Source organism: Bison bison, unplaced genomic scaffold, assembly GCF_000754665.1.
Source record: "Bison bison bison isolate TAMUID 2011002044 unplaced genomic scaffold, Bison_UMD1.0 scf7180017864367, whole genome shotgun sequence".
Lineage (NCBI taxonomy): Eukaryota > Metazoa > Chordata > Mammalia > Artiodactyla > Bovidae > Bison > Bison bison.
In genome coordinates, this window is record NW_011494939.1 from 1,454,776 (window position 1) to 1,468,170 (window position 13,395).

The 13,395-nt window shown below is 38.6% G+C and overlaps 1 protein-coding gene across 2 annotated transcripts in view; it reads right to left on the reverse strand.

Moving 5' to 3' along the window:
• Positions 1-13,395, reverse strand: part of PEX5L (peroxisomal biogenesis factor 5-like) — a 219,844-nt gene that overhangs the window by 113,350 nt on the left and 93,099 nt on the right. For both annotated transcript variants that reach the window (XM_010855624.1, XM_010855623.1), the window contains 3 exons: positions 10,152-10,346; positions 8,542-8,665; positions 7,482-7,578 (listed from right to left, as the gene is read on the reverse strand). In XM_010855624.1, coding sequence (XP_010853926.1) covers positions 7,482-7,578; positions 8,542-8,665; positions 10,152-10,346 — 416 coding nt within the window. The remainder of the gene's footprint in view (positions 1-7,481; positions 7,579-8,541; positions 8,666-10,151; positions 10,347-13,395) is intronic.

Here is a 13,395-nt window from a genome sequence, read left to right on the forward strand (position 1 = left end):
TTCTTTGATTCAGGTGGCCAAAGTATTGGAGCTTCAGCTTCAGCATCAGTCCTCCCAATGAATATTTAGGACTGATTTCCTTTAGGACTGACTGGTTTGATCTCCTTGCAGTCCAAGGGACTCTCAAGAGTCTTCTCCAACACCACAGTTCAAAAGCATCAATTCACACAAAATTCAACACAAAGCTTTCTTTATGGTCCAAACTCAAATCTATACATGACTACTGGAAAAGTCATAGCCTTGATTATATGGATCTTTGTTGGTAAAGTTATGTCTCTGCTTTTTAATATGCTGTCTAGGCTCATCATAGACACTTGATGAGGAGCAAGACACTTCCAAGGAGCAAGTATCTTTTGATTTCATGGTGGCAGTCACCATTTGCAGTGATTTTGAAATCCAAGAAAATAGTCTGTCACTGTTTCCATTGTTTCCCCATCTATATGCCATGAAGTAATGGGACTGGATGCCATGTTCTTCGATTTTTGAATGTTGAGTTTTAAGCAAGCTTTTTCACTCTTATCTTTCACCTTCATCAAGAGACTCTTTAGTTCCTCTTTGCTTTCTGCCATAAGGATGGTGTCATCTGCATATCTGAGGTTATTGATATTTCTCCTGGCAATCTTGATTCCAGATTGTGCTTCATCCAACCTGGCATTTCTCATGATGTACTCTTCATACAGGTTAAATAAGCAGGGTGAAAATATATAGCCTTGACATACTCCTTTCCCAATTTGGAACCAGTCCGTTGTTCTATGTCTGGTTCTAACTGTTGCTTCTTGGCCTTCATATAGACTTCTCAGGAGGAAGGTAAGGTGGTTTGGTATTCCTATCTCTTTAAGAATTTTCCAAAGTTTATTGTGATCCACAATCAAAGGCTTTGGTCAATGAAGCAGATGTTTTTCTGGAATTCTCTTACTTTTTCTATGATCCAGCAGGTGTTGGCAATTTGATCTCTGGTTCCTCTGCCCTTTCTAAATCCAGCTTGAACTTCTGGAAGTTCTTGGTTCATGTACTGTTGAAGCCTAACTTGAAGCATTTTGAGCATTACCTTGCCTGAAGAATCCCAGGGACGGGGGAGCCTGGTGGGCTGCCGTCTATGCGGTCACACAGAGTCGGACACGACTGAAGTGACTTAGCATAGCATAGCATTGCTAGCATGTGAGATGAGTGCAACTGTGTGGTAGTTTGAACATTCTTTGGCATTGCCTTTCATTGGAATGAAAACTGACCTTTTCCAGTCCTGTGGCCACTGCTGAGTTTTCCAAAGTTGCTGGCATATTGAGTGGAATACTTTCACAGCATCATCTTTTAGGCTTTGAAATAGCTCAGCTGGAATTCCATCACCTCCACTAGGTTTGTTTGTAGTGATGCTTCCTAAGGCCCACTCGACTTTGCACTCCACGATGTCTGGCTCTAGGTGAGTGATCACATCATCACAGTTATCTGGGTCATTAAGGTCTTTTTTGTATAGTTCTTCTGTATATTCTTGCTACATCTTAATATCTTCTGCTTTTGTTAGGTCCATACGGCTTCTGTCCTTTAGTGTGCCCATCTTTGTGTGAAATGTTCCCTTGGTATCTCTAATTTTCCTGAAGAGATCTCTTGTCTTTCCCATTCTATTGTTTTCCTCTATTTCTTTGCATTGTTCACTTAGAAAGGCTTTCTTATCGTTCTTGCTATTCTTTGGAACTGTGCATTCAGATGGATATCTTTCCTTTTCTCCTTTGCATTTTGCTTCTCTTCTTTTCTCAGTTATTTGTAAGGCTTCCTCAGACAACCATTTTGCCTTCTTGCATTTGTTTTTTTGGGGATGGTTTTGCTCACTGCCTCATGTACAATGTCATGAACCTCCGTCCATAGTTCTTCAGGCACTCTATCAGATCTAATCTCTTGAATCTATTTGTCACTCCCACTGTATAATCGTAAGGGATTTGACTTAGGTCATACCTGAATGGCTTAGTGGTTTTCCCTACTTACTTCAATATAAGTCTGAATTTGGCAATAAAGAGTTCTTGATCTGAGCCACAGTCAGCTCCAGGTCTTGTTTTTGCTGACCGTATAGAGCTTTTCCATCTTTGGCTGCAAAGAATATAATCAATCTGATTTCAGTATTGATCATCTGGTGAGGTCCATGTATAGAGTCTTCTCTTGTGTTGTTGGAAGAGGGTGTTTGCTATGACCTGTGCATTCTCTTGGAGAAGGCAATGGCACCCCACTCAAGTACTCTTGCCTGGAAAATCCCATGGACAGAGGAGCCTGATAGGCTGCAGTCCATGGGGTCGCTAGGAGTCGGACACAACTGAGTGACTTCACTTTCACTTTTCACTTTCATGCATTGGAGAAGGAAATGGCAACCCACTCCAGTGTTCTTGCCTGGAGAATCCCAGGGGCAGGGGAGCCTGGTGGGCTGCCGTCTATGGCATCGCACAGAGTCGGACACGACTGAAGCAACTTAGCAGCTTAGCAGCAGTACATTCTCTTGGCAAAACTTGGTTAGCCTTTGCTCTGCTTCATTCTGTACTCCAAGGCCAAATGTGCCTGTTACTCCAGGTATCTCTTGACTTCCTACTTTTGTGTTCCAGTCCCCTGTGATGAGAAGGACATCTTTTTTTGGTGTTAGTTCTAGAAGGTCTTGTAGGTCATCATAGAACCGTTCAGCTTCTTCAGCATTAGTGGTTGGGGCACAGACTTGGATTACTGTGATATTGAATGGTTTGCCTTGGAAACAAACTGAGATAATCAGCATCAGTCCTTCCAATGAATATTCAGGGTTCATTTCCTTTAGGATTGACTGATTTGATCTCATTGCTGTTCAAGGGACTCTCAAGAGTCTTCTCCAGCACCACAGTTTGAAAGCATCAATTCTTTGGCGCTCAGCCTTCTTTATGTTCCAACTTTTACATCTGTACATGACTATTGGAAAAACCATAGCTTTGAATATACAGACCTTTGCTGGCGAAGTGTTATCATTTTTCTGCTTAGGGCTTATCAGGTGAGACTTTGGAAATTCGATTAAAAAAAAAAACCTGTGTTTAGAACTCTTTTGTTTAATCTGGACTCATGATAGAACAGATCATCTAAACACTTTCTTCATTAAGATGGCTATGATATTTTTTCTAAATCAGCCAGCAGACATTTATCATTGAAAGTACAGAAAAAAGGTGTACCTTTTGTGTCAAGAGCAGATTCCCAGAGCTTTGTGCAAAGGTGGGTAGCCCATGGTTCCCGTCTGCCTCCAACCATGCAATTCTATGTTATGGACTATCAAGGCAAATCAGGACTGATTTTTAAAGAAGATGAACAGTCTATTAGCAAACACAACTAAAAATTATTTTTTGAAACTAGCTTCAAATGCTAAAGGAATAAAAATTTATCCTTTCATTTTTCCCATCTTTAACCATTAGCCTCTGTTTTCAAATTTTTAAAAATGAAAAACATTTTGTTTCTCCTTTTTGTTAGCATTCCTTATTTTTCCACTATATAAAAAGTATTTGTTGAGTACCTAGTATGTGTGGATTATCTACTATGAAAATGATCTTCAGCTTTCTTTCTTTTTGCCCTCCTGCTGACCTTGTCTTTCTGCCTTCTTGGTTTTGTTACTTCTTTCCATCTTCCCGTGCTTTCTTCCTCACTGGTAGCTCACTGTGTGTTGCCAGGAGGGTAAGAGGGATGATGATGTGGCTCCTGTGCTGTCTTCCAAAAAGCAAAACTATATTTATATTTATAGTGTATTATCTAATTGTTTCTACTAGATAGAAAGTTCTTCATACTTCTTCAAATCTGTCTCATCTTTCAAACTTTCCCACTGCCTCACTTATGGCTTTATGGATGGCAGACATTGTCTTCTTCATTAAATTGAAAAGGAATGGCATGGAAGCCATTAGCATTTCTAAGAGCAAGAGGTTGAGAATGAATTTGGGAGGGGAGGCACAAAAATGTGCATGGCCTCAGATCAGATGACAATCCTAATTCATCTTCAGAGTTTCTGGAAGAAAGTGATATTTTTTAAAACCACTTAACCCTATAAACCAAGTAATAATCAGGGCTTGCATTGAGAAGGGAAATCGATGGTCTGTGAGTTCGCTCAGGTAGAGAAGTCTGATGTGGCTGATAAGAGGTGACGTGTGATGTAGAACAAGGGCTTTAGAAGCTGATGGGTTTGATTTGAGTGCTGGCTCCTCTCCATCTTAGCTGTGTCACCTTGGGAAAACTACTTCTGTTCTCTGAGATGCATTGCTCATTAATGGAGAAAATGTTAATTCTAAAGATTATTGTAAACATTTAAAATAGTATATTAGGACTATCTTATATTACTATTAGTATGCCTTTCCTTTTTCACTACTCCTTCAAAAATTTAGAAAACATATCTGCACTTTTAAAGTTTAAATTGTTCTGGTTTGGGACACTGCCAACTTGATGGAATTATGACAATGTGGAAGGAAGCATTTGCTCTGCCAAAATCAGCAGAATCAGAGTGATTCTGTTCACTCTGATTCAAATACCGAGTCAGGATTATGACTCAATATTTGAGAGCCTGGCTGCCTCACCTTCTCGTGTAGTCCAGCTTAGGTTAAGAAGAGCCTATCTTGGAGCTGTCCTTCCAGTGTCCATACTTGAAAAAGAAATTTGTAAAGCATCACTCTTTGGTGGAAGTTGGTTCTTTTTTTTTTTTTTTTTTGCCTTACCACTATCTCAACTCCTTCATGGAAAAAGCTAATTTTATATCATTAAAAAGCTAATTTTATATCATTGAAGAATTTCTTCAATTCTTCAAAAATTTAAAATTTTTTCAGATATCATAATTTCTTTAAATGGTCAGCTGCAGGGAATACAAATTACACAGTTTGCACAATATCAAGAAACTTTATTCTTCAATATACAGAGATTATAGAATTTATTGTAATCTCCTGTCACTCTGATTAGTGTATTCAAAGCATTATTTGAAAGAGACTAGTCTATGCTTTTCTTTCTCCATATTTTGAAAAGAAAATGGAATAACATAAGAATTCTTCTCATTGTTAGCTTTCATTCTCTTTTGATTTTGAAATATGATTTTTAAGCAAGGCTTTTAAATAGCTCCTCACCTGTTGAACTAAGATTATTTATGTTGGCTTGAGAGAAAATACATTTCCTTGATTTTCCTGTGAACCATCTGAGTGTTAGTGCAGCATTAACAAAATTTTGATGAGCTGAAATTTTTTACTTGAATAGTTTGCAAGTCAGTTTTAAGTCAAATTTTCATACTGCTTCATCATCTTATTTAAGTAAAGAGATCATATATTTAAGAGCAGTATGCTTCTAAGAGTAAAAACACCTTTCTCTTTTTTTATTATAGGTAGATAAGTCAGTCTATTTTCTTGCTGTTCCATTTGAGTGACTTAATATTTTAAATGATTAAATCCCAAATTCATGAAATTTTCCTAATTTAACCATAGGCTGGAATTACAACTAGGAGGTTATAAATTTGCTTAGTTAAGGCAAATCTTGTTAAGTAAACATGCAGCATTAAAAAAAATAATTTAAAGGACAAACGCTTTACAAACAATTGGTAACCTTCTAAAAGGATTCACTCTGATTTATCCAGACAGAACTATCTCAGGGCAATTAACATTATGTTTTGGAGAACAATGTTGGGACTCTCATACGAAATTTCCAAAGCATATTGTGTTTGCTTAAAGGCACACCAGTGGGTAAGTGGACAATGTGGTGGGATGAAATCAGACAACCAGCAGGGGAGTAGCAGTCACTGGAATAATAAGACAAGTGCATTGTGGGTCTCCATGGCAACCGAGGACCCCAGCTGATCCTCCGGCCCTCCAGCTACCCGTGGAATAGCCCACCTATGCCAGGTCTCCCCCTGCTGCAGAAATAAGTGTTCTCTTGCCACATTAAACTGTTCCAAGGATTCCAGTTTATGAAACAGCACCAATTACTTTACCTGAATCTAAATCTCTAATGCACTTATCAAGAAATGTTTCTCTAATAAATGTTATCAATTTGCTTTTTTGAAAGTTACATTTAAATGAACAAAGATAAGAACATGGTACCTTTACAATTCATTAAGCTTCCCAGGGTTATTGGTTCTGAAAGTTAGCTGACTTGTTTTCCTGCCAAGTTCCGGGAGCAGTAATGCCCACCTCTCTCTTGTAGGGTTGCTGTTAATGACTTACAACTGTTTCCGGATGCCTTGCATTTTCTATCTGTGTCCTCCTTCTCTTGGCTACTAACTGGCTGTGAGTGCACTGACAATTTTCTTAGTCTCAGTGTGCCTTAGTTTCCCCCTTTATAAAATGGGGGTAATAAATACACTTACATCATCGAGTCATTTGTTAGGATCAAAAGAGCTAATTAATATATATTAGAAGGCCTTCTCATAGCACTCAATAATATTTGCTATTATCATGGTTATCCCTTTACTCACTTCAGACAAAGTATCTCCTCTCTTAGTTTCAGTATCTTATCTAATAAACTCAGGAGAATTTCTTTTGCTCATTTCATCCTACTTATTTCCACGGAGATTATAGATGTGTGAATGTGGATACATTTCTTAAGAGATCTTTGTGGTTTTAGATCAAGGCTGTATACCCTTGTAAAGTGTTTGAGCAAACGAAAAGATTGAGATTGACTTGGGTTTTCTTGGCACAGCCTTAACCATAGGAGGTAACTAGTCATAGCCAAGTCAGTTACACTGAAGTCGAGGGTCAAATAGTGGACAGACAGGTCTGGTTTACTTATACGAGGGATTAGTTGGGAGCCCCAGTGAAAGGATTTTGACTCTACTAAGACTCTTTAGAGACAAAGTAAGGCTAAAAATAATTCACAGGATTATTTGAGTATTAGGTGTAACATCGGGTTGGCTAAAACATTCGTTTCAGTTTTCCTGTAGGATGTTATGGAAAAACCAGAACAAACTTTTTGGCCAATCCAATATGTGAAAAGCACATAGTGGAGTCCCTAATACTTAGTAGGTACTCACAAATGGTAGCTCCTTGTATTATCATGATTGTTCATACCACACTTAGTAATTTCTTAGCATCACATTTATTTTAATGTGATGGTCAGAATCCTGATGTGTAAATATTTTGTCCCACAGGGCATAGATGTGAATGAATGTTCAAAATGTACTTTCCTCTTCTTTGTGTCTGTTACATAAACAATGCTAATACTGGAGTAGAACAGATTTTGTATTGAAAAATAATGGAACAGTAAATGGTAGAACAAGAAAAAAGTGCTAAGTAGTAAGTTCACTGACACATTTTCCAGCCAAATCTATCTATCTTTCTACCTACCTACCTACCCACATACCTATTTATCAATCATCTGTTATTTTAAGCATTGAGATAGCTACTGAGTAAGAAAGCAAATGAAATACAAAATACAGAAAAAAACTTCAAATTTTTTGGTTAAAATTTAAATAAAATATTTATGACATAAATGATCTATTAGAAAAGATAGGTGCATTGAGGAATTGGATTTGTTACCTGTGTTGGAGGCACTAATTCCAGCTCCGAAGCTGACTCAGAGTTCAAGGCGCTTTTCCCACCGCTCAGTTCTGGCTGAGATCTGTGTTCTGAAGACCTATACGGGGCGCATGAAGGAAGTTAATGTACATCGAGAAGCAAATTCAGCTAGAAAGTCAGCCGAAAAACCTGGCTAATTTGGATCACCAAGAACCTTGGTAACAAAGCTCTCATCAGACTTTTACTTGGATGTTTCCATTATAATGACCACTTTTGGAAAATCAGTGGCTGCAATGTGCTAGGTGTTATTGTCTGTGATTGATTTAGACTTCAGTGATGTGCAAAAGGCAAATAAATGCAATACCATTTTTGTTGCAGAAAGTTCTGCCTCATCAAAAAAGTATTGGCTTTTTGGGGGGAGGGAGCTTCTCACAAAGTGTATTAGTAAGATTGGATCTTTATATAGAATTTGAAATGTCATATAAGTGGAGATGTGTGAAGGGCAACAGACTGAAATATGTTGCCCTTCAGGAAGTTTTAAAGACATGGTAAGATTTAGGCAGCCAGTTTTTGTCATGGGCATCCATAGATTATTATTAGTTCATTTTCTGACAGTGATGATTCATAAAGTCAGAACAGGCTACCTGTTTAACTAGAAACACTTAATTTAACTATAACTCATTTAATGGGATCTTCCTGACTCAGGGATACAACCTGGGTCTCCTGCATTGGCAGGCAGATTCTTTACCATCTGAACCACCAGGGAAGCCCCCATTTAATATACATATATACGAAATATACCTGTGTACCTATTTTGAAAGATCAGTTACACATTCAGAAAATTATTAACAAATATTGAAAAATATTGAGTATTGAATTATGAAACTGCCAAAATCCTTATTGGCTGAATTTTTGACAACTCAGATGAAATAATTTAATTTTAGAAGTCACAATAATTAACATTGATAAACAGGGGCTTATAAATGGCACCAAGAATCTGGACTGACTTAGCTCATTGGCTATTTCAATACAGGTGTACATGACACATAAATGGTTATTTTCTGATATTAAAATATCTCACCATAAAAGTTCTTTTGATCCAGTTCTGGATGAGCTTGATTTTCTCTCTGCCAGGGGATGCCCCTTGCTATTTCGATCTCCATGAAACTTAACATCATCCCATTTTTCCAGTTGTGTTTGAATGTCTGCTAAGGAGACAGGAAGGTGGTGAGGGGAACAGGGGGAGAAAACGAGGTGGAGAGAGAACACAGACTGGTTAAGACTGAGAAGTCTTAAACAGTGAACTTTACCCTTCAACCCAGCCCTCCCCTAAAACTTAAGGGCCTGGCAAACAGGAACTCCCATTATCCAACCCCGGTGACTCTGAGACTTATTTCTCACTACTCTACCACTCTTGAGTACTGTGACAATATTTGTATTTGCTTGAAAAAGCATCTTGGTCTATTTGTGCTTCTGCGCATCAGGAAAGCCCTGCCCTGTCTTCCTTACTCTCTCTGATCCATATTTTTCATCTGACAAATTCTTCCTCACCCTTCAAGACTGCTATCATAGTGCTTCCTATAACATACGTTCTATAAACCCCTGGCTGGGTGAGGGGCTTTATGAAGGTGCTAGTATGCAGTAACTAACCCAGGCTTTTCTTTATTGCCCCACATAGTACATACATACTTTATTGTAATCATTTAATCATTTTTCTATCTCTCCACGAGACTGTAAATTTACTAAGGAGCAGAAAGCTTATATTATTTATCTTTGTATTCCCAGCACATAGTATAGAACACAACAGGTATCCAGAAAAATGTTTATTGAACAAATGGATAAATTAATTCATAAGCATCTAATAGGTATATAACACAGTGCTAAGTGATTTTATATATCTCCTTTAACCTTCATGACTTTATGGATAAGTTACTAATATGCTCATTTATGGATATTTACTCACCATGTTTCCCTTGACTTTCTGAAATTCTTGCCACCTTTCTTTCTCTTAAGAAAAAGAGCTTAATTGACTGGTTCCATGAGTCAAGGTTAAGACCTCCTTTCTCAGGAAAATGTGCAGTGGAGAGAAGTATGGACTTTGAAGTTAATTAGAGCTTGGCTCAAATTCCAGCTCTTCTTCATACTAACTGGGATCTTGGGCAAATTCTTTAAATTTGAAAACCTGGTTCCTCACTCATTTCAAAGAGTTGTGATGAGTTAGTGGGATAATGTATGTAAATGAGGTAGCACAGTCCTGGACATTGTAAGTCACCAATAAATGGTAGCTAACAGTATTGCATTGCAATATTTCCATGTATGCTGCATGTTACTGTTCCATCTGGCTATTCCTAGACCTTGGGTTAGAGTTTTCTCTTTCTAGACTCTCTTCCTCTCTAGACTGAATGGTCCTCGAGAGCAAGATTTGTATCTTATTTTCATTGTAACTCCAGTGCCTAGTATGGTGTCTGCCATCTGTCAAAAACTCGATACACATGGGTTGTATAAGTAAACGTATAAATCCACACCAGTTGCACAAAGTTGAACTCCCCAACTGCTGTTTAATCTAAGCACAAAGTGCGTCCTGCCCAGTTTTCTACATAGACATCAACTTTTCTACTGCTTTGCCCACGGTTTTCACGTCATCTGTAGAATGGCTTTGTATCAAGGCAGCAAACACAGCTATTGCCTTACTTAAGTCTAAGGATGCTGTCTCCGAGCCTCGGAGAGCCTGGCCTCTCTGCTCAGCATCTGCACTGATGAGGTCAGACCCATCAGCCTTTTTCTTGAGGGATGAGGTTTTTGATGAGGCCTCCAACTTCTTGGCTTTGCTTTGGGTTTGAGAGACAGGTTCACTCAAGTCAAGGAGATCTAAGCCTGTAGTCAGTACTGTAAGAGAGAGAAGACATTAAGATAAGCTCACTCGCTGCTCTGAAATTCTTTTTTAAAAATAAGCTTCAGTTTGGTGCAGAAGGATTTTGCGTTTGCACTACAGGTTAGAAGCACCGAATTAAGTTAGCTCACCATTGATTTATCAAGACGGTTTGCATTTAGACTGGGAAGCTTGCTGCATGTTCTCCTTTATTTGGCATGGTAGAAATTTGCAGAATAAGACTTAGACCAGTTGCACCAGTGATGAAGGTTTGAATGGAATTAAAATGATAAAATTGAATCTGAGTTCAGGTACTATTTACTTGATTGCTTTGCTTTATTTATAAAGAGGTATATTTTAGAGTGAAGTTTTTTCCCAGCATAGAGTCAATGTATCATATTCTGAGAGGTGCTTGCAGAACAGTGATGAGGAAGATTTGGTAAAGTTTCTAAATGTCTTCATATTTTAATTTCAAACTACTAAAGTATCTAGGGTATAAATGAATGTTGCTAATCATCTTTTATTTAATTAAGCAGTTTAATCAGAAAACGGCCTGATGTTTGGGCTCACACTAGAGAGGTATTTCATAATCCATAGTTGATGAATAGGTACACATGGTAATGCCTTTGCTGCTTAATATGCAAATTTAAATTTCAATGTAACAAACCATAAAATGGTTACACTTTTACTTCCCAGCAGGTTGATTACATTGTGTTAAATACTCTAATGAAGGCAGAAATAATAATTTGTTCAAATGCAAACTAGGCAAATGAGAATTAAAAAGGCAAGCTATGTAACTTTTCATTCTTTCTCTTCAAGTGCAAGTAACTGCTGTTTGACTAGCTCATTGTGAGAAATGGAAAATTCCTATTAGAAAAGGTTCCTCCAGCTCTACTTCTCTTTTAGCCCCAGCATCCCAGAGACTGGCTTCTGAACTGGCCTGATGGCTTCCTGACCTAGGATCTCTTTACTGGCTAGCTTAGAAAAGCCACCAAAGTGACAGGGACACTCCTTATGCTAACTCTTTCCAGCACTGTCTACAACAACCTCTGCACAGCTCCTTCTCCTCTTTGATCTCTTGGATTTTTCTCTTGGTAAGAAATGGATCTTTGTTGACATCTCAATACTCTTCCATCTATTTCCCCCTTGCATTCAATGCAGGGTCAGGGATTAATTTAGTTCACAACCAGGATTTCTTTAGTACTGAAGTGTTCTCATGAGCTAGCCATCATATGGGATCCTTAGGATAGGATGTAAAACTTTCTATAATCTTGCTTTCTGATTTCAAGTATAAATCACAATGGTTGGGTGTTAATGGTAAAGTGGAAAGACCTGACTCTGCCACTGCCTAGCTATGTGACTTGGAGTAAGTTTATTGACATCTCTGAGTTTCAATGTCCTCACTTAAAAAATGCAGAATTAAGTCTCTGCATCAGATATGATATGACAATTAAATTATCTAATTTATAAATCAAATGTGTAAAGTACCCAACATACTGCAGGTATTCAATAAATATTATTTCCATTCTTTGGTGGCCAATTTGTGATGCTTTTCTTTCCTTTTCCTTTATCTCCTGTTTCCCCCACTCCCCACTGACAGAAACAGGAAAACACCCCTGGGAATAAAATGGCAGATGAGACAGGCTATTGGCTCTGCAGAAGATGCTATGAAGTAAATTTATCATAAAATGGCCTGAAAGTGTCATCTCATGTGAGCTTATCTTGTCCCAGTCTTCCTGAGATAGGAGTCCCTTTCCAGAGTAAGATGCTCTGAGCCATGCAGGAGTGTTCTGGCTGGCTCGGTGTCTAAAAGTTAAGCACGGCAAGCAGCCAGCATAGGCTCGGATGCCACACATTTCATATCTTTTGAATGTTTAAATAGAAAATTCTAGGCCACTGTTAATGTTGGCGGGGATTCTAGGCCCACTGTGATTTCCTTATAACAGAAGGAAGGAAGTGAATAACAGTCTCTGAAATGCCATATATGCCTTTTTACTAATTGCACAAACAAGAATTAGTCACTTTCTCCTACACTTCTTTTAGAAGAAAATTACATAGGACTTGTCTGCTTGTAGATAGGAAGTACAGTTGTTACAGAATAATAACTGATGAGTATTAATTTAACTCTATATCTGTTTCTCACCATTCAGAATAAATGAATTACTCAAAGACTGAATTGTGAATTCAAACTTGGCTCAGTAACGTTCTTTTCCCCTCCAAGCTGTCCTCAGCACTTCCTGTGTTTGTTCTGAGGTCTCTGTTTCTTTGTTCTTTTCCCAGCAAATGTGAAACAACTGCTCGGCACACACAAAAGGCTTTATTTGTTCCTCAGTTGATGAAGGGGGTGCCTTGGAAGTTGAATGGCAAGCTTGAAGCAGAGAGAGTCCCTGAGGAACACAGTTTCAAAACCACAGAAGGATGTGTGCAGCCTTCCACTTTCTGAAGAAAGACAAATCTCATGTTAACGTGGGAGTATGTGAGTATGTGTGTGTATGTGTGTGGTGTGCACTTTAGTTAAGACAAAAATAAAGGGCGTCAGATGTCACTGTTCCATATGGGCTTCATAGATAGCGCACCTTGGTATGGAAGGGGGTGTCTGCTCTACTAATTTTCTCAATCTGATTTTGAATATTCTCTTAGGCACATGAAGGTTTGTGTTCCAGAATTTGTGTTTAAATTAAAATAATCACCTGATATATTGTGGAAGTGAAATTGTGTGTGTGTGTGTGTGAGAGAGAGAGAGAGAGAGACAAGGGGGAGAGAGAGAGTGAGAGATAGGGGGAGAGTGAGTGAACAATAGTGGGAGAGAGAAAGAGAGTGAGAGAGGGAGAGAGTGAGAGATGGGGAGAGAGAGTGATGGAGAGAGACAATGAGAAATAGGGAGAGAGAGAGAGAGAGAGAGAGAGAGGGGGGGGGAGAGAGAGAGAGAGGGAGAGAGTGAGAGACAGGCAGAGAGAGTGAGAGATAGAAGGGGAGAGAGAGAGACAGGAGGAGAGAGAGACAGGAGGAGAGAGAGAGAGGGAGAGAGAGAGGGAGAGAGATGGAGACTAAGAGATGGGGGGGGGG